This window comes from Trichoderma virens, assembly GCF_000170995.1.
Source record: "Trichoderma virens Gv29-8 chromosome Unknown TRIVIscaffold_4, whole genome shotgun sequence".
Classification (NCBI taxonomy): Eukaryota; Fungi; Ascomycota; class Sordariomycetes; order Hypocreales; family Hypocreaceae; genus Trichoderma; species Trichoderma virens.
In genome coordinates this window covers 1,721,395-1,741,602 of record NW_014013745.1, presented here as the reverse complement: position 1 = coordinate 1,741,602, position 20,208 = coordinate 1,721,395, and the positions used below count along the sequence as shown (strand labels likewise).

The following is a 20,208-nucleotide window of genomic DNA, read 5'->3' as shown; positions in this document are numbered from 1 at the left end:
GCAAAACTCGCCACTTTCAACAAAACAACCGACTAGTGCTACATACAATATCCCCAGAGGAACACAGAACACAGAAACTCTCACCAAGGCAACAACAAATAATCTACTGTTATCCAATCTATCTCGAGATACAAAAGCGACGGCATTGCCGTAAACCCGCACCATGAGTGCTATCCTCTCCGCCGACGATCTCAACGACTTCATCTCCCCCGGAGTCGCCTGCATTAAGCCTATCGAGACCCTCCCGGCCGCACCTCAGCAGTCTGCCAACGAAAACGAAGTCATTCTTGATGGCCAGCAGCCCTCTGCGTCCGCCGCCACACCCGCTCAGATCTCTCTCACAGACTGCCTCGCCTGCTCCGGCTGCGTCACATCCGCAGAGGCCATCCTCGTCAGCCTGCAGAGCCACACCGAAGTCATTTCAACACTCGATGCGGCCCCGGCGCTGCGCGTAGTAGGACCCGATGCGAGTGGGAATTTCACCGTCGAGGGCCTGGAGAATGAAGACGCAAAGCTGTTCGTTGCCAGCGTAAGCTCCCAGACGAGAGCAAATTTGGCCGCCGCGTGCGGGCGAGACGTATCCGAGAGCCAGGCCGGGTATATGCTGGAGAACCTGCTACGGGGTCCAGACGGGCTTGCAAAAGGAGGAAAATGGAATACTTCGTTCGAGTGGGTGGTGGATATCAATGTGGCACGAGATGCGACTCTTGCGCTCAGTGCGGCCGAGGTCCTATCTTCTCCCACCCCAGGCGTCTCAAGGCCGTCACAGCCAATCCTTGCTTCGTCATGTCCCGGCTGGGTATGCTATGCAGAAAAGACTCATCCATATGTTTTACCACATTTATCCAAAGTCAAGTCACCACAGGCCCTCATGGGCACCATCCTGAAAACCTCGTTGAGTCGAAAGCTGGGCATCCCACCCAGCAGGATATGGCATGTGGCCATCATGCCTTGCTTCGATAAGAAGCTCGAGGCTAGTCGGGAGGAGCTAACTGACGAAGTATGGGCGCGCTCTGGTTTGCCTGGAAAGGGAATTCGAGACGTCGACTGCGTCATCACGAGCAAAGAGGTTCTGATGCTAGCAGAGTCGAGGGGACTCGACTTCTTTACCTTTTCCAAGTCTGCATCATCTCTCCCACCGTCAATACCCTTCCCGGATGAAAAAATCCAGGCATTCTTGTTTCCCAGCAAGGGCTCAAGAAACCCTTCGCGCGTAGCTGGTTCGTCCGGCGGGCTGTTACACCACATTCTCCAAACCAGAGCTGCTCAAACGCCAGGGTCAGAGATTCAAATCGTCCGAGGCCGTAACGTTGATGTAATCGAATACTTTGTCACGGTAAACGGCGAGCCTATTTTCAAGGCCGCTCGGTACTATGGCTTCAGAAATATCCAAAACCTCGTCAGGCGTCTGAAGCCGGCCCGTCCGTCCCGCATGCCGGGCGGAAAGCCCTTTGGGAGTGCTCGCCGCCCGGCAGGGAAGGCTGCCTCTCTTGATTATGGCTATGTTGAAGTCATGGCATGCCCCGGAGGCTGCACTAATGGTGGCGGTCAGATCAAAGTCGACGATGCCGTGATCCTTGAGCGTAAAAACATCTCAGGCAAGCCAGGTCCGCAAGAGCAAAAGGATTGGTTGGCAGAAATCGATGAGGCATATTTCTCGGGCGAAGATTCGCTGGTCGAACAAAACGGTTGCAGCCCCGAGAAGGTTGTTGGAGGCATCTCCCACTCGTACATAGATGATACCCTGGCGTACTGGTCCGGCATGACAGGTATAGGGTTAGATAGACTGGCTTTCACGAGCTATCGTGAGGTTATTAGTGATGTTGGAAAGGATACAGCCACCGAGAGAGCCGCCCAGTTGGCTGGAAAAGCCGGCGGTGGGTGGTAGGTAGCTTTATATAGAAATAATGAAGCAATGATTCAAGTATCTCTGCTGCCACGCCGTGCAAAGCCAAAGCCGCCTCTACCACTTCCATCCGGTCCCCTAGGTGCTCGGATTGCTTGATGCTCGTCTCGGCCCGTCTGTCCTCGCATGGGAGAATCGCTGCCGCTACCTTCACGGCCTCCTCGTCGGATCGAATCCGGCTTCGGGGAAGAGCTGGGGTCGAATAGCTCCCTCCTGGGACCGGGTTGGTTGGCAGGGCGCCGAGGCTCAAACTGCTGTCCACTACTATCGCTGTTGATAACGTTGCTGTTATTGTTGTTGTTGCTATTGCTGCCGCCGCCATTGCTGCCGTAGTTGTAGCTGCCGCTGTAGTTCCCGCCGCGTCCCCTGCCACGACCACGGTACGACCCTCGCCCTTCGGTCCTAGGAGGTGTGACGGTGCCTGTGCCCGGCGACGATCCGCGCGATGAAGAGGCGGACTCGCCAAAGATCTTGGCTCGGGCTTCGTCATAGCGCCGCTGCTTCTCCTCGCGGTCGCGCTTCTGCTTTGCGCGGATTTCCTCGGGCGTCATCTGCACCTGCTGTGGCCGAGCGTCGTCGTCGTCGAGGGACATCTGAGCCAGGCCCGTGACGGGGTCCTTCTTGGCGATGACGGGCTTCCGGCTGAGGACCTTGACCTGGGGCTTGAAGGAAGTGGTGAGAGGGACGCCGCCGCCGCTGGCTTCAATATAGTGGAACGTCTCTGTAGAATCGCTGTTTCGCACAACAAGCAAAGCAAAATCGAAGTCAGCAAAAGATTACGGCATCTCGTCGGGGGGAAGTGGTGAAGCATTTCCATACGCTGATTCCCATAGTTTGCGGTTCGCCTCGGCGTGCTGCTGCATCCGCTCTTGTCTGGTCAAGTTGGGCTGCGCAACGGCCTGCGGCTCCTTGGTGTCCTTGCGGTCGATCCGGTCAGCCAGAGCTTCCCAGTCGTCGTCGTCCCAGACATTGGGAACACCGCCCGCTCTGCTCATTTTTGTAGAATAAACAAACGAAGAAACGATTGGATGTCTGAAGCTGATAGGAGTGGAAGCGTTGAAGATCGGCTTCGAGGCTGAGGAGCCAATATAATATCCTATGCTGGCCGTCTCTCCGTCCAAGCAAGGCTCGCGCTGCACAGCAAATTTCCGGTCCTTCACAGGCTCTCTATCGTTTGCTTTTGCTTCTAGGCAGCCTTGACGCCCTTTTCCAGCTGCGTGAATCTGTGCATCAGAGCCCGTGGCTGCATGGAACCGCTCGTCGGGATTTCGAGAGGAAGCAGGTAGTTGCCTTGCCAAAGTTGGGATTTGTTGTGTGCTTGTAATTTTGACGCGCGGTACCGGCAAGTACCGAGGCTGTGGCCCTGCGCGAAGGCAAATTCTGCGGCATCGGTGCTCCGTCCAAAGTATCTCCAGGTATCTATTTTCGGACTTTTCCTCAGCGTTGGGTCCTTTTCCGGCTGCGGGGAGCCATTTTTGGTGGGGCGAGGCTTCTTGTGGTGCTGTGCAGTTGATTAACCAGCGGCAGGTTCGTCCAGGTGGCATGAAGCTTAATCAAGCACCTGTTGCCCACGTTCAGGCGACGATACAGAAGTTTTGAAGCTTCCATCTCCTACATACAAGGTATGAACACAGATCTTCTACACAAACCCAAATCATGGTCAAACCTTTTAATGCGGCCGCGCTGCAGGCTGAACTCGACGCCATGGCCGAGGCCTCGAGTCCCGCGGCACCCACAGCCTCAAACGCTTCCAAGAGGCTCAGGGAAGACAGCGAGGCTATCAAGAGCCGACTTTTGGATCAGCACTTCCACATCAGTAAGCTGTCTTGTCTCCAGAATTCACGTGCCTCTACGATCCTCTGCGTGTTACTGACCGAGGGAATCCGTTGCGTCAAGCCCGCTATGCAGATCCGTTGGTTCCACGAAAGACGTTAGACTCCCAATTCTGGCCAAGGGATGTGACGCCAGAGATGGAGCAAAAGTGGCTGGCCATGATTAAGGAGCACCGTTCTGCCTAGACTGCGGGATATTAGACATGAAACATGGGAGGCATGAGTGGGAATTGACGAGGCTTTCATTTCACGATCTTGACGATGTAACGAAAATACACAATGAGCTGTGCTATACCTAATCATACAGTTTTTCTTTTGCAGCTAAGACTAGTGATGTCAGGGACGTTATCTAAAATCTGTGTGCTTTATTCTCATTTCGCTCGTAAGAGTTCAAAAGGGTTGCTCTCGAGAACAATAGAGCAACCTCAAATGTAGGTACTAGGTAGTGAAGCGTTCCTGTCACTGGCTTGGAATTGTACATTGCATCGGGCAACGTCCGGTTCATTCTAGAAACTACCGTCCAGCTCTTTCAAGAAATCAACGCCCAAGCAAGCTTTCGGCATGCCCGCGCCAGGCAATTGTTATGTCTATTGTGCCCCCAGCCAAGTGTCACTCCCACACTCTCTGAGATGAAAGGAGGGCTCAACGGTTTATCCCAAGGATTGTCACACTGTCACGCTAAATCCGACATCAAGTAACATCGTGCAGTGTTATCGTCAAGGGCAATGGAGAGCCGCTCATCTATAGCCTACGATGGCTTCCTACAGGATGATATCGGTGACAGATATGCCGCCGATGGGTTGCCACCTCTCAAAGCAGGCCCGCGGCGCCATGAACTGGTCGTATCCTCGATTCTGTTTCTGGCGAGAGCAGGCTGAGGAGCACCTAGAAGGGCACTAGAAAATTCTGCAATATCCAAGGGCTAAAAGGAAGCCGGCGATAACACTATTCCACGTGTAGGAATACACACGCGTTGGAGTCGAAGAATCAAACTCAAGTGCCACTCTCCAGCCACAGCGAGTTTCGGCTGCTGGTGAGGCAGCGATGCAGAGGCACAGTGCGAAGTCGGCCAGCTAACAGGCAGCACCGCTAGTTACAGCGACGGAGCACGAATACGGCCGTCTCGATATCAGCTCTAAGAATGCATCATGTATGGACAGGACGTGATCCCACGTCAGCTGATTTGCAGCCAGACGAGGCTGAGCCCGCAGCCTCTTCCAGTCCCCTTGCCGAACAGCTATCCCTGCCTGTCCCCCTCATTATTGGAGTGCATCGTGCATGCGGGATGGCGTGGCAAATGCACGTCTTTTCCCTCTGCTCCTCAGGTAGATTGGGTCTGGCGCTGTCCAGACCAACCTAGACACTTGGCGGTTGGCCGTGTTGGTCGTTGGTAACTTCTGCCTAGCGAATCGCAAGTGTAGAGAGGCGATGGAGTTATTATCAATCACAATTCCAAACATCGCGACGCCTGCGGTGGCGAGACTGAATCGTGGCTGAGTCGTTGCCTTGCACTGTGCAGACGCCATCATGTCAAGAGGTTTTGCGGTTTGGCCTCAACTGCAGGGCACATGTACCTCGTGTTGCGAGACATCTGTCATTCATCGGTTCTAAGATATCGCAGCACACCCTTTCGCGGCTTCCTGGCAGGCATTTTCCGTGAGTGGTCGATCGGCTCTATTGGCTCCGTGTTGGGGGGGTGGCGGGACAAGTGCAGCCGGACTGTGTGAAACCTCAAAACCCCAAAACTCTCAAGGCCGAAAGGAAATGTGATACTTGTGAGCCACTGGCTCATCTTACGAAGGAACAAGTGGCTAGTGACAATAGTTGACAACAGCGCTGCGAGGCTCCCTTGCTTTGATGGGCTAGGGAATGGAAGCGAGGCTTCAATGCTACCATGTCTGGTCAGTGGCGCCTGATACTATCGCCTACTAAGGAAGCCTGCATGCCCAAGGCTGCTTTGTGCGATGGAGAAGCTCTCCGCTGTTTGTCCAGCTTATAGCGGGTACTGAGTGGCTTGGGAGTTGTTCTCACTGGACCTGGATCGTGGACACCATTACCAGATTGCCGGGACTTATGTTGCAGCTCCTCAGCATGGCATCCGTCTCCTTTGACTCACACCGCCACCAAGAACACACGGAACACACGTATTTGCATGTACTAATGTACAAGTCCAGCACCACTCGTGTCATAGGTAGGCGAGTTGAGCACTGATTAACGGTGTGCCTGGATTGGTGAGAGAGAGACGGTCAATGTCTGTAGCCCCGCCTCACAGTATGTGTACGAGTATTTCGATGCCCTCGTTGTATGAAATAGTACGCAGGGCATCTCCACTCGGCGAAGAAAAGGCCCCCGACTCCAATATGTGATGTTGCAGTTGAGCGGCAAATCAATCACCAGAGGCCCAGCCTGTGGCGTTGCAGTGGTGACAGAAGCTACTCCTCCTGTCTCGGGACACGCGGTAATACACCTCCAAAACTTTGACGGGCGGCGATGCTTGATTCGTTGTCCCGGCCAAGATCTCGGAAGCAGGCCCCTGTCGAGTTTATTAGCCACCGCCTTGCCGAGTCCATTCGCTTCCACGGCGTCCACGTCTGTTTTGGCTACCAGCGTCTTCACCTTTGTAACGCAGCACGACATGTATAGTACGAGTACTTGTTTGTTAGTGCTAGGGTGGAGGAATTAAGACATTGAACAGCACAGAGGCAAGGGGGCGAGCTGAGGTGGTACTTTTGGTCCTCAATATTGAGCCCAAGTACCTGTACCTGTGCCTGTACTCGGCTCTAACACGGGTCTTGCCAGCAGAATCCTGGATGCGAATACGGAGGCTGTTTGAGGCTAGCACGAGAGAATGCGTCGATATTGCTAGTCTCAGTTGTCGAGTTGATTTGCGCGTTTCACTGGACCTCGTCATCATCGCGGGCTGGGCTGATCAAGAGGGCTGGTTGGCTGGCAAGCCGCTGAGGTACAGATACAACGCCAAGCTGCGGGCTGGGCCAGATGCAAGGAGCGCGCCCGAGATGCCGCCATCGCCAGCTCGCCATACTTGTACTTTCATTCAACTAGCAGCCGGCCACATGGGAACTCCGCAGGGTGGATGACGGCCTGGCTGGCGGTGGCTGAGAGTTGCAAATGTTGGGAGGGGGTTTCGGCCTGCAGGCTGAGGGCCATGGAAATGCCGTTGCCGCACTGCGCTAGGGGAGCTGGCAAAGGCTACAGCGCGCTCCACCCCTACAGCAGCCGCCGCAAGCCCTCCGCTAGCACCGGCCCACACACTGTACGGGGCCCTGCGACAGCTCCAGCAGCGCCTACTAACGCCTGCGGCAGCTTCTTTACCTGGGCTCACTTTTGCCCCAAGAATCCGTCCATTAACAAACAACTTTTTCCTGCTCCCTTATACGCTGCTTCCATCATCATCCTCATCACCCAATCTTGTTATTGTTTTCCTCCTGCGCCATCACCGCTCCTGGTGTCGACTCCTTTCCCCGCGACCGACCCTTGGCGAGCGCGACGCCATCCGACTGCAAACGGCGCCTGAACCCCTTCCCCCGCCCATCCCTCTTATCCATTCCGCTCCGTAGCCTTGAGTATATACGATACCGATTGTCCCCCGCGTCCTCACCATGTCTGGCCCTGAAAGCGCCCATGCCGGAGGCGGCTTCGACCTTCTGAGGAGGGCAACTCAAGCAATGATGTCAAAGTACGTTTGTCTTGTCTTTGTGTCTCTCATGGCCTTTCAGCCCTTTATCCCGCGCTGTGGAAGTCTCCCTGTCGTTCCGCATGGCGGCTTGGCCCCGCCATCATAGCTTTCCCACGATAGCCTTGCGAGCTGCCAAGTAGTAGCTCTTCATGGGCCGTCTTTGAGTGGGACAAAACCACATTCATATTACTTATCTGCCCGTTTCACTTGTCTCTTTTGGCTTCTTCCCGTCGAACTAGAAGGAGGAAATCATCTATGACTGCGATCAACTGCCGGTGGAGATCTGGCGCTCAAGTGGCGCTGAGAGTTTGGCACAATGCACACAATGCACCCAATACGCGGCTTCGAAACAATCTCAACAATGTCTCGCTGCTCGACATGCGTGAGTCAACGGCTGCTGGTTACCTGATGCTTCTGGCATCTTCCAGTTTATGCTCCGCCCTGCAACCTCTTTGCGACTCTATGGAAGCCAAGAGACGGCATTTCACGCAACGCTTATCAAGCGTGGCTACCTGTGGTGGGGTGTCTGCGACAGCTTACTACCACTATTATCAACCACTCTTCCTTACGGGCAACCCGAAAGGGTTTGCACATGTCAATCGAAGGAAGGAAAAAAAAAAAAACTTCTCTTACACTGGAACCAAGCTTGTCCTGGGAATCACGGCTATTTTGCGGAACCATGCTGTCATACCCTGGCTCATCAACAACTCAATCCTATCAAGCCCCAGCCAGGATATGGCTAGGAAAGCTACCCGTCTTTGGGCGCCTCACTTGGTCAAGTCAACTTACTGACTCATGCTCGACCCCTCCGATTTACATTCAATGCCGGAGTCTTATTCTACGAATCTGTTTCATTTCTACGGCAGATTGGTGGAAATGAAGACACCTTTCTCAAACTATCCGGACTATTGGCCGCTTGGCGCCTCAAACGCATCTTGAAATTTTTTTTTCCCTTGCCGTCTCTGCACAACCCCGCCACGGCATGCATGCTTTTAGGCCTTCTATTTCCAGCTTTGACCAAGTTTTTGATATCCCCACTCGTCTAAATGGCCGTACCGGAGCAAATTTCATCTCGTCATTCCCCTTTCTTCGCGCTTGTTGCGCCCGGTGTTTGTACAGCCGGATCCGCTCTCGGAACTCCCATCTCTGACTATCCAGCCCTTGAACTGTCCGGGTTGCCTGGCCGGCCGCCTCCGTGTTTTCCTCGTCCGTTATAATCAATCTTTCCCCCTAACGAGTTAGTGCACATCACGACTTCAATTCCCATCCACCCTTTCCTTGGCGCCTTGGGCCGCCGCCGTGAACTAGTGTTCCCACTTCAATCACCATTTCCCCGCGCCATTGTTGATTTTTTGCCTAACCAAATCTTTATTTTTTTTTTCCTCATTGCTTTTTTTCTTTCCTTCTTTCAGTTGACCATGCAGGGTACTGACAAATCTGCAAGAACCGCCGCGGACGAGGATGGTGCGGATCACATCGGCTTTGAAACCCCTCGATCCGGCATAGCCACTCCTCACCCCGACCCTCAAGATAAACGCCTGCCCGGAATCATGAGCTACTTTGCCCAGGTTCGTGAAGACCTTCCTGCAAACCAGGAGAGCTTTTCTACAATGTCAATACCAGAGAGAGGCGTGCCCTCGGACCCGAGGCAAGACCAGCAGTTGCTGGACTGCTTATTCACAAAACTACAGTCATCCGAGCATGCTGAAAGCTCTCAGCCTTGCAAACAGTCACTACCCACAGAAGCTCGCTGCTCCCGACAGTCCAACTCCTTGACTATTCGCACGCGCGCTAGCCAGGAACAACTGACGGGATCAACAAACTCTTGTCCACCCTCCGTCACTTCACACTCTTCTTCCTCGTCTACGAGGTCTGCAGCACCAGAAAATACCTTTTCAGACGAGGAGATTAGGAGCGCCAGTTCGTCAGGCGCTTCTAGTCGCTCAGAACCTGTAAAGTCTATGGGTTGTTTGCAAGACGATCAGCTTCTTTCCCAATTGTCAACCCTTCATTTATCAGATACCATTGTCGCACCAATTCCTCATTCTGGGTCACATACACAAGTTCACAGGTCTTCTTCTCCAACTTTACACTCGCAAAATGTGGCCGGGCTTGGCACAACTCAAGCTAAATGGTTTTCACTTCAAGGACTGAAAGAGCTAACTCGTGGTATCATGTTCAAGAGCGGCCCGCCCACCCCTACCAGAGCCCTCTCTACAGCCAACCCAGCCCCAGACGGCAGGGACACTCCCAACGGATCCAGCAATGATGGCGCCGAGACAAGTGGCACGCAGACCCCGAAGAACTCTGGCACCGCGGCTACGTCTGCCAAGGGCAGGTTGACTATCAAAATCGTAGAGGCGCGAGGGATACGCAAGAGCCGTGACCCGTATGTGGTGGCCGTGTTCCAGCGAAGTGAGCTCATCTCTGGTGGGCCTCATGCCATCGAAGAGGAAGAGCATGTCATAGGAACACCGTCTGGTCTCGGCGCAATCCCAATGAAGCGCCAAGTAAGCGATTCCGGCAGGCCTATGGCGATCCCCATGCGCAGCCGTCAGAGCAGCAACACCAGCATTAGCGACTACAACACATTCCGCAACCGAACTTCCCGGACCCTTTACTCAAGTCCTAAGTGGGACGCAGAAGCTGTCTTGTGAGTTTGACTTTTTTTCTTCTCTTCTTTCCAACGTTCGCCGTGGAGATGATCCTGACCGCTGTTGTAGCGATGTTGTCGATTCGGATATGCTGGTAGACATCTCAGTATATGACCACGCCGCAAATGGAGAAGAGTTTCTGGGCCATGTCAACCTTGAGGCCAAAAAGGACAAGGACAGCCCCGTCAAAGGCTGGTTTGCGCTGCAAGGACACGCCAATACAACTGTCGACAACATTCCGACAGGTGAAATCTTTGTCGAGGTCACTTACCAGAGGACGGAAAGGAAGCATTTCGGCCCCACTGACTTTGAGGTGCTCAAGCTCATCGGCAAGGGCACTTTTGGCCAAGTCTACCAAGTTCGAAAGAAGGATACCCAGCGAATCTATGCCATGAAAGTCTTGCAGAAGAAGGTGATTGTACAAAAGAAGGAAGTGGCACACACCGTCGGGGAGCGAAATATTCTCGTTCGCACAGCTACATCTGATTCACCGTTCATCGTCGGACTCAAATTCTCGTTCCAAACGCCATCGGAACTGTACTTGGTGACTGATTACATGTCCGGTGGAGAGTTGTTCTGGCATCTCCAGAAGGAAGGCCGATTCGACGAGAGGCGAGCCAAATTCTACATCGCCGAGCTTATCTTGGCAATCCAGCATCTCCACAACAACGACATTGTCTATCGAGATCTTAAGCCCGAAAACATTCTGCTAGACGCGAATGGTCACATTGCGCTCTGCGACTTCGGCCTATCTAAGGCAAACCTCACAAAGAACGACACCACCAACACCTTTTGTGGAACTACGGAATACCTCGCACCTGAGGTTCTTCTCGATGAATCGGGATACACGAAAATGGTCGACTTCTGGTCGCTTGGCGTTTTGGTGTTTGAGATGTGCTGCGGATGGAGCCCCTTTTACGCCGAGGACACTCAGCAGATGTACAAGAACATTGCTTTTGGCAAGGTTCGGTTCCCGCGCGACACACTTTCTCAAGAGGGCCGCAACTTTGTCAAGGGGTTGCTTAATAGAAATCCCAAACACAGACTAGGAGCAACGGACGATGCTGAAGAGCTTAAACGCCATCCCTTCTTCAACGACATTGACTGGAACCTCTTGGCCAAGAAGCTCATCTCGCCACCCTTTAAGCCAAAGTTGAAGTCGGCAACCGATGTGTCGTATTTCGATCCAGAATTCACGACCGCCTTGGACCAGAACGGCTCTCTCAATGAGCGGGCCGCTGCACTGGCGAGAGGATACGCTGCCTCTACACCACTCTCACCCTCGGTGCAGGCCAACTTCCATGGATTCACCTACGTTGATGAAAGCGCACTAGATGATCATATGCGCGATTTCTCGAGAAATGACGACGAAGATATGGATGACGCTCACCCCAATGGTGACGACGACTGGGATAACCTGGATGATATCGATCCCCGACAAGCCAACAGGATGAGTGGCATTGTCAGACCTGGACACGACGAACAAATGGTTGGAGGCGCGCATTTTGACCCGTAAATGGCATTTGGTTGGTTAAGGCACACGGAAGTGAAAGGGCTGCATGGCGTTTGTTTATTTTCCCCTGTTTAGTTTTCCTTCGTGTCATGACAATGCAGGTCAACTTTGTACCTGGAAAAAAAAATTGATATCCCGAAAACAACCACAACGATGTTGATACGAACGGTTAATCATGGCATGAACTGCATCATAGGGGTTGGTTGGGTTTTGCATTTTTGTGCGTTGTTCCATGGCTATCTGTGCAGGAAAGGATCCTGGAGTTCAGGTTGAGCCGAAGATGAAGATGTATGATGATGATCATGACGAATGGAATTGACTCAAAATGCCAGACTAGTCGCACACGGTGAACAAGTCTGATGCAGATTCCAGAACATAAGAAAGAAAAAAAAAATCCCGGCATCAAAGAGAAGAAAGAGAAGACTCACACAAGATGTAACAAAAAAGGGAACCTCGGACAGAAGAGAAGGGGGCATAACAAAAGCAAAATAAGCATATTCTTTTTCTTTTTTTTCTCTTTAGGCTAGTAGGATCATGCCGCCTTGCTTTCGTCATGTCTTGTTCGCGCGCGCTGTTTCGGTGAACTCTGTGTCTCGGCGCGTCTGTAGATTCATGATGAAGGGCAGGAGGATAATAACGAAAGAAGGGAACTTTTAGTAATCTTGGAAAGGGAGATATATACTTAATTAATACTATATGCCGGAATGATGAAGTCACGACGTACTGCAGTGTGAAGTCTTGTGTAGCTATCGTCGTCGTCCAGGATGAATCTTGATGCTACATATTACTAGTCAGTTGTGATGAGAAGCTTGTAGACAAATATGATTCAGAAGCAAGCTACGTCACTAATCTGGGAGACGCGTACACGTGCAAGTTTGCATATCTTGATTGATATTGGCATTCAGAACAATGTCCTACATTGAATCGAGGGCTGTTTGAGGAAAAATGTACAATGGGATATGTAAAAAGGTATCCCTTTTGACAAGACCGGCATCCTTGTTTCTGGCCGCAATCAGTCTGGCCTGAAAATTATGGATTGTCCGGTATGCCACTGCCCCCCCTCCCGGCTCTTTCTCTCGCGTCTCTTCATCCTCCACTCTTTTCGTATATCAAACTCCCGCTGAGCGTCAAAAGTGAGCTTCTGCACTAACTGACGGTTTATCCCCTTCTTTCTCTTTCTTCCCCTCCTCTATTGCACCCAGTTGACAGGATTTTCTCTCCTTGTTTTAATTCAAGAGCGCAGGTTTCGGCTCTTTAGTGGTGGGGCTCCTCCTCCTCCTCGGCCTCGAGCCAGTCAGGCAGCTGAGCAACACCGGTGGCAGACTGGGCGGAAGCATCCTGGCCCTCGATCTCAACGGCCATGGACTCGTAAGCCTTGAGGTTGTCGGCAAGGTTGGCCTCCTCGGGAGAGGCAGGGGTCTTGGGCATGGAGAAGACCTGGACCTGGCCCTCAGCATCGGACTCCTTGACGGCGGGGGTCTTGTAGGCCTTGAGCTCCTTGAGGTAGAGCTCCTGAACAAAGTCGGCTAAAAGGAGCAAGTATGTTAGTTACATGTCCGATTGAGTTTGCCTTGGCAATGTATATCAAGCTAGTTTAGCTAAGCTGGAGTAGAGATGTAGCGGGAAATAGCGCAACGCTTGTTGCTTGAGTTGCCATGCTATATCGGCGCAGAAGAAGTATCGGGTCGGTGATGTTGAATGGTTGTGGTGAATATGATTCCTTGTAACAAGGTGGCCAGATGAATAATATAGGTAGCAATCGGAGGTATCGGCTATAGCTTTTTGAGGGTATAAAAAGTGACAAGCAGAATGTTGAGCTTCCTCAAAATTCCCAACCAAAGGTAAAAGGTACAAAGAATAGGCCGTCTTCAAGCTGGCAAAGGACCGACAGCAGATGATGGATTGATGGGACACAAGGGAAAATATAAGGCGCATATCCATACCTCGTCGTGAGACGGTTGGGGCAATGAAGCCCCTCACCTGGACGGCATTTGCTCTGGCGGCGCGAGCAGCAACAGCGCGCTATATCGATGGAAACAAGAACGAGTTAGCAATCGGACTTGAGTGTGCAAGGCTTAAGGCTTATGCCGGGCCAGCGCATCGCGTGGCATGGCATAGCAACGCATGCGGGGAGGGGCGAATGACGATGGCGGCGACGTGGACAAAGCACAGCAGGGAGAGGGTTTTTCGCATCGGCTGGCGGATTGATTGGGGGCATCAGGGCAGAAACTCACAGAGGCCCGGGACAGTTGGCTGAGCATCTTGAAATGGCTTGGGCGTTGCTCAATTGGCGGAGAGCAAAAGGGCGGACCCGGACGAGGTTTTGGGGGGAGGGAATGGAGACAGGCTGAGGGTTTTGTGAAAATCGTGATGCCGAACCTTGGGAGACTTTGCCGGCTAAAGCCTGGCCAGCCCGTCACGCGGAGCGCCGGGCTTTTTTTCTTCCTCTTTTGGTTGCTTGTGCCTGGGCTCCGGCTACTTTTTTTTTTTTTTTTTCTTCCTTGGTGCCTCAGGTTTACCGATGGGCGAGCCGCTATTGTTGGTCGCTGGATCCCACTATTACGGAGCACCTTATCCCACTAACGCCCGCTGTTTTTATCGAGCTGTTCCAGTGCTCGAGGGCGCCAGAGAGGTGCTGGAATTTAGCGAGGAGCTTGCGGAGGTGGGAGAGCTGCACGTGACTCGGGAGAAGTCGCGCAACGAGCCGGAACGACGTCAGGCCACGCAGAAAGCTCGATCCACAGTGCAAGAGCATGTTATTCTGCTGTTCTCTCTCTGCAGTCATTCCATGTAATACCGACACACACACTTTGCGCGTCTTTAGTCGCTGCTCGTTTTCTTTAGCGGGTGGGTGAATCAATTGCTACTAGCACTCCGTACAGTAGGCGGCATCATGCAGGGGAGCCGCTTACATGTACGCACATCTCAATGGCCAGCAAGAGCTCCATCAAGCATCTTGATTACGCTCCCTTGGACAAAATGTGGGGCGTGATGTATTCATCAGATATTTAATGACAGTTTCAGATGAGATGGCGCTCCAAAGCAACGCAGTTCAGTCCAATTGAATAGGTATCCAATTATGGAGGTTAAACCCAGAGAAGGGCAATCCAGCATCCCATGTCTCCAGTTTGAAGCTGCTTAGGTAGTTAATAGCAGATACTAGGGGAATATATCGGTAGTAGCAGAAAGTAGCAATATTAGCGACAGTAGCAGATACTTAAGAAACCGTGTGTGTCTACTTAAGTAATGGTAATAGGAGAACTGGAGATCCTTCCTCTGCGCCTTATTATGACACTCGAACTCCTCGTAGCAGCTGAGATGCTGGATGGCCAGCTTGGGGTGCATAATAACCCTTTCCTAAATATAACCAAGGTAAGACGGTCAATCAAGCTGTAACAGCTGGTACCTAGTCTCCAAGTATATATGTAGATGGCCTTATGATTATTGCAGTACGAGGACTGGCTGCTTTCAAGAAATTAACTTCAAATATAGACTAATTATATCATAAAAGCGTAGGCTCCCCGTGCAAACATGATGGCTTACACATCTCTATATCCTCCATAAGAAACCATTCATTTCAGTATCCATTTCCTTCAAAAGCGACCGAATTACCCAACTTTCCTAAATCAAAAACATCATCTCAAAACGCCAACAGATATGCCGTATATATTCGCATGTCTGTGCTTGTGTACGCATATGTGGGTATACCAATGGCATCAAATGCCCATTTCAAAACGCTTTTCATCCCAAACAGTATCGTATAATCACGTCAATCTCCCCAGTTAACCTCTCTTACGACGAAGGTTGCGCCACCGACGAGTAGTCTTGCTTTGATTCCTTCTCGATTCTCGTCGATCGGGTCCATCCAATAGCAATAGAGCCCAGGTAAATCAGCGTGGTGACGCCGGCCACGACTGAGTAAGCAATAATGAAGCGCGTTGGAGCGTTGCCGAGCTGTAAACCGAGACCGCCGTTGACAATACCGACAATCATAAGCGAACGTCCGTACCAGCAGTGAAGGTAGCCAAAGATGCCACGCTTTTGCGTCTTGAGATAGTTGACGTGGTGGATAAAGCCAAAGATGGGCTGTAGGCTGATGAGAGCAACGAGAATGACTCCCAAGCGAGAGTGGGCCTGGTCAAAGAACTAAAAGGACGAGGAGTGTCAGCATGGAAAGTTGAATGAGATAAGTAATGAAATAAGAAAAGAGAGGACATACAATGTTCGAGTTTTTGGCGACAGTAACACCAAGTCCAAGTCCAGCCCACATGCCTAGGAAAGCAATGGTCTGCCAAGATGCGTGGATGTACCACTTTCCAATCAGAGGCATCAAGCTGGAGCCGAGCGGGTACATGATAACGAAGATGACCGACATGAGGACACCATGGGCACAGGCCAAAGTCTGGTCCGTCGAGCCGCTGGAGACACCAGAAATAGCACCGCTGCCGCCATCGTCGTCGCCAGAGCTGCTAGAGCCTCCAGAGCTGCCGCCAGAGCTGCCGCCACTGCTACCCCCATTGCTGCTGCTGTCGCTGGACCCGTCAAAGGGGTTTGAGTCGGAGCTGATACTAGCTTGACCCATGTTGACCTGAAACTGTGCCATGCTATCGTGCTGAGTGATAATAGCCGCCGGGTTCGTAGAATCCAAAGCATCTCCCGACTTCCATGCAGAAATCCAGTTCGATTGTCCAGTGAGGTCAAGATTGGTACAGTTGCCGCACTTCACATTGGCGATCATGTTGCCGCCAACCACACCAGAGCCAGCCAAGAGCTCAACGTCGCTTCTCGCCTTGTAAGTGGGCATGACGTGGTTAGCGCCCGGCCGCGTGCTGAGTGTCACGTTTCCGTTGCCGTCTTGGTACATGATGAACATCTGCGAGTGATCCATCTGGCTGCCGATACCGAGTCCGATCCATTGCCATGAGGTGGGAGCCTTGAGCTGGAAGAAGATGTCGCCAGATCCTGCTTTAGCCGAGGCCTCGGGGACTCCCCATTCGAAACAGACGCCTGTGTTGGGACAGAATGATGCTGTGGCAGCAGAAGCAGCGCCGGCGTCTTAGACAGCTCTTGTTAGTTACAAGTCAAGGTCAGAGGCACGGAGTGATGGATATGGCCTACTGAGAGCGGCAGCTGCAACAGCCAAAGCCGTGCTTTGTGAGAATTTCATGATGGCAGGTATGTGTATATGAGTCTCTGCACTTTGTATGGCGCCGCGTGTACAATATGAAACAATATAGATAAGATCGAGAGGGGTGTGGAGGGGATCGCTCAAGCTTATAACGCCTGCCTCGAGTTGTGTGACAGGAAGCGTCGATGCGGGATGCCACTATTAGTTGCTTGTCGACAAGCGTCTTTTGGCCATTTGCAGAGAGCGCGAGCATTGAATACCTATTTAAATGTTCGAGACCTTCGTTAGGAGAGCACTGGGGATGTCTCGGGCTCGCCCGGCTCCCCCAAAGGGGTGAAGGGGTGTGTCAAGAGGCATTCATGCATCTTCCCCCCTGCAAGTCTATTTCTATTTTTTACCCTCTCCAGGGCCTCTAGCCGCTTTGCAAGCCCACCACGGCTCCAGCCTTACACCAGATGGGCATTGACTTCGTCACTAGATCACCTACTCCGTAGATGGGTCCAGTAATTAGACTGACTTGAATCTGTCCGGCTTGGAATCAAGACAAGCCGGGCCCGGAGTGTTGATGATTTCGCTGATGTTGTTGGTGACGAGAACCATCTCATAGAACGCGCATATCTTAGCCAGAGCCGTTGTTGAAGGATTGTAAACGCCATTCAAGCATGTTCATGCTCGTCATACTCGTAGACTAGTTTCAAGTGGTAGCAGTTGAGGGGGAGCATGGCCTAGATCGCAGGTGTACAGCATCAAATGAGGCTGCCTCTAGCGGGGCACACCCCAACGCTGCAGTCCCAAGCCAGCGGGTTTATCACCATGTCCAAGCAGAAGTAGGATTAAGTCGGACGCCAGAACAATCATCCTGTTAGGGCCTTGGCTCCGTCCCTGTTGGCACCCTGTTGGCACCAGTGGGCATCCCCCTCAATGTAATTCCAGGATGCTGGTTGGAAGAGCCGGGAAGCCAGGGGTGCTGATGGTTTCTGCTAAATCGTCGTGCGTGTTTCGTGCACAAGGCCTCCCGTCTTAGCTGCTAGTTGCTAGTTGCTCGAAACAGCTCCCGATTCCCTCCAATCTCAAGCCACCACGGCAGACGCTGTTGTTGGGGGCCACGGCGACGACGCCAGTGATGTAAATCTTCATCATGGCATCAACCTCGCCGTGTTCTTCTTCGCTTCGCTCGGCTCTCCTATCTGCCCTTCTCTCCATCATGCTTGCGGCGGAGCAACCGATTATCCATCTACCAGCAAGTCATGTACAGAGCAGACCGACGGTAGAAGCGGCACATGCTGACAAACTTGGCGATGACCAGGAAAGTGCCTGTGCGATCTCCTGTTGAGCGTCACAAGCGAGGCGCAGGGCAGCTCCTAGACGCGCAGCTAGCGGCGTGGCGTATCCTTTTCGTCTGTCTTTCGTTCATTTTCCCCAATCGGTGCTCCAGTCGATGGAACATGGTTTAGTGAGGATGGTATCTCAAATACCAGAGACATTGAGTGCTGACTTGCGAGGGTGGTTTTGGCCCGCCGGAGGATCTAACTCTCCGAGCCGGAGCAACATCTAAACTCCAGATTCGTCTACAGTATGCTTCAACGGTTCCTGGCCTGATTGTGTCTGTCTGTATTACCTATATCTCGTTTCCAGCGAGTTAAATGTCATTCATTGCGATCAGCATGTCGATATATCGCATTGGGTTGTTTAAGCTCTCCAGCCACTGCGTTGAGCCGTATATGTGATCGCGCCTCTTTTCGTGTAAGGGCCAGCTAAAGACGGGCACCGCGAAACCTTCTTTTTTGCTGCAGCACGGCACTGCCTCGTTCTGAGCGGCGCCATCCCGTGCTGGCACACACTGCCGAATATGGCAAGCTGAGAGTGGTGGCTTTCTCGTAATGTGAAGTAGTGAGCAGACTATGTAAACCTTTGTGAAAACCTAAAGGCTGTTATGAACTTTTTTTCGGCAAGTCGAAGAATGAGAGGTTCCAAGTCTGACAGAGTTAGTCATCCAAGGTAAAGAGTTCGCATGCCATGAGCAACTGGACGAATGACACCTTCCGCAATTGAAGCCTTCAGCTTCTCCCCACAAAGCATCTCATTCAATTATGTGTTCCTTGTCCTACTCCATAATACGAGCACCCCAATTTACATGCCCAGGTACCTACATGTGTCTTACATGACATTTATGATGGAGATGTGATATTCTCTTAAATACCAGGTAATAGCAAAAGTGTTAAGCAATTCCTAGTAGCAGATGCTCAAAGAACCAGATACCTCGGCATCTAGACAAAAAGTGCTTTCTCAGGGACTTGCAGTAATACTGATGCCTACCTAATACAGTAATCGCATCAAATTTCCATACTTTTGAGCATCCAAATGCCCAATCCATTAATATCTCCCCCGCTCAGAACTAGCATTGCTACCTCATCTCACCGTTTCCAATGCTTACTGTACCTCAGTCATCTCACAAAGACCACTAACACGCCCCGTAATTCGTCTTCCTCGTGCCCTGAAGCAACGCCGCGCCCCCAGATTGGGTTGTCAATTTATCCGAATCCATCTGTTCCACGTTGTGAATAGGACCCCAGTGACGACACATCACTCTGCTATCTCCGCTCCCGTGTCCGTGAGCTTGTACATGTATCCATCCATGCATACGGAGTACATCGTACTACAATTGCCGCCAACCTCTTATCACCGAACATGATACCCAGGCCTGGGAGGGGGCGTGTATTATCATCTCCTATCCTACCTGCTTCAGTAGTGCTTGCACTAGCTACCCAGCCTATTCTCTATCCTACCTACTATGTATGCCGAGGAATGATTTCAATGTTTATAGTCTCAGCCACGACACCTTGCATGAACGAACAAGCCCGGTATTAACAGCAATGCCCCGAAGTGGTAATGCATGTCGATATGTCGATACTGTCAATTCAGGACAGGCACAACGCCTACAAGTAAGCCTTCATCCAAACGACCGATAAGTTCTATTCACAGATAGTTTTCTTTCCAAGTCATCCCATATTCGGCCTTGCAGCCGTTTTTCTTCTCCTTAACATGAGGGATCTCTCCTGTTGGCGTCCAATAGCATCCTTTCTATTACAAGTCATGAATCAACATCCATGGTAGGAAAAAATAGTGCTTACGTAGAACCGTTGAGAGCTTGACATCGTTCCAAAGCACTGACGACTTGTCCAAGTCCGGCGCCTATACTTGACATCCGCATCTGCAAAGGCCGGTAAGCCCCGAATCAAGCTTCACTGCCGAATAGTATTCCCGGCACGGGTTTGGGCACCACCCTTGTGTGCCACACTACCGAGATCAACCCTTTATCAGTAATATGAAGAGATCCACCTAGGAATAAGCCCATGAAGCTCAAACCGATGACGCGTCATCGTCAAAGTACCAATACAAGTCTATCGTGATGCATATTTCTGGAGAGATACGACAGCAGGATGAAGCTAGTAGCAGTGCGCCGAGAAGGTCAAAGATA

At 51.9% G+C, this 20,208-nt stretch overlaps 6 protein-coding genes across 6 annotated transcripts; 3 read left to right on the top strand and 3 right to left on the bottom strand.

Annotated features, from left to right (window-relative positions):
- Positions 1-163: 163 nt before the first annotated feature.
- TRIVIDRAFT_208599 (uncharacterized protein) lies at positions 164-1,775 on the top strand (the record flags this gene model as incomplete). Its single annotated transcript, XM_014103474.1, has 2 exons — positions 164-1,705; positions 1,770-1,775. 2 exons carry the CDS (start codon positions 164-166, stop codon positions 1,773-1,775), a joined length of 1,548 nt encoding a protein of 515 aa, XP_013958949.1.
- A 487-nt stretch (positions 1,776-2,262) lies between these two features.
- On the bottom strand, positions 2,263-2,901 carry TRIVIDRAFT_18813 (uncharacterized protein; the record flags this gene model as incomplete). Its single annotated transcript, XM_014102921.1, has 2 exons — positions 2,263-2,638; positions 2,726-2,901. Coding segments are annotated over 2 exons (552 nt in total), but the record flags the coding sequence as incomplete, so codon positions are not given.
- Positions 2,902-3,452: 551 nt separating this feature from the next.
- Positions 3,453-4,056, top strand: TRIVIDRAFT_215662 (uncharacterized protein; the record flags this gene model as incomplete). Its single annotated transcript, XM_014103473.1, has 3 exons — positions 3,453-3,528; positions 3,596-3,722; positions 3,803-4,056. The coding sequence occupies 2 exons, from the start codon at positions 3,611-3,613 to the stop codon at positions 3,922-3,924; spliced, it is 234 nt and encodes a 77-aa protein (XP_013958948.1).
- Positions 4,057-8,868: 4,812 nt separating this feature from the next.
- Positions 8,869-12,318, top strand: YPK2 (serine/threonine protein kinase, AGC family; the record flags this gene model as incomplete). The annotated part of the gene is made up of 3 exons (XM_014103472.1): positions 8,869-9,003; positions 9,619-10,088; positions 10,159-12,318. The coding sequence occupies 3 exons, from the start codon at positions 8,986-8,988 to the stop codon at positions 11,603-11,605; spliced, it is 1,935 nt and encodes a 644-aa protein (XP_013958947.1).
- A 538-nt stretch (positions 12,319-12,856) lies between these two features.
- On the bottom strand, positions 12,857-13,597 carry TRIVIDRAFT_146774 (uncharacterized protein; the record flags this gene model as incomplete). Its single annotated transcript, XM_014103471.1, has 2 exons — positions 12,857-13,128; positions 13,546-13,597. Coding segments are annotated over 2 exons (324 nt in total), but the record flags the coding sequence as incomplete, so codon positions are not given.
- Positions 13,598-15,394: 1,797 nt separating this feature from the next.
- Positions 15,395-16,646, bottom strand: TRIVIDRAFT_30789 (uncharacterized protein; the record flags this gene model as incomplete). Its single annotated transcript, XM_014103470.1, has 3 exons — positions 15,395-15,748; positions 15,822-16,068; positions 16,141-16,646. Coding segments are annotated over 3 exons (1,107 nt in total), but the record flags the coding sequence as incomplete, so codon positions are not given.
- Positions 16,647-20,208: the final 3,562 nt, after the last annotated feature.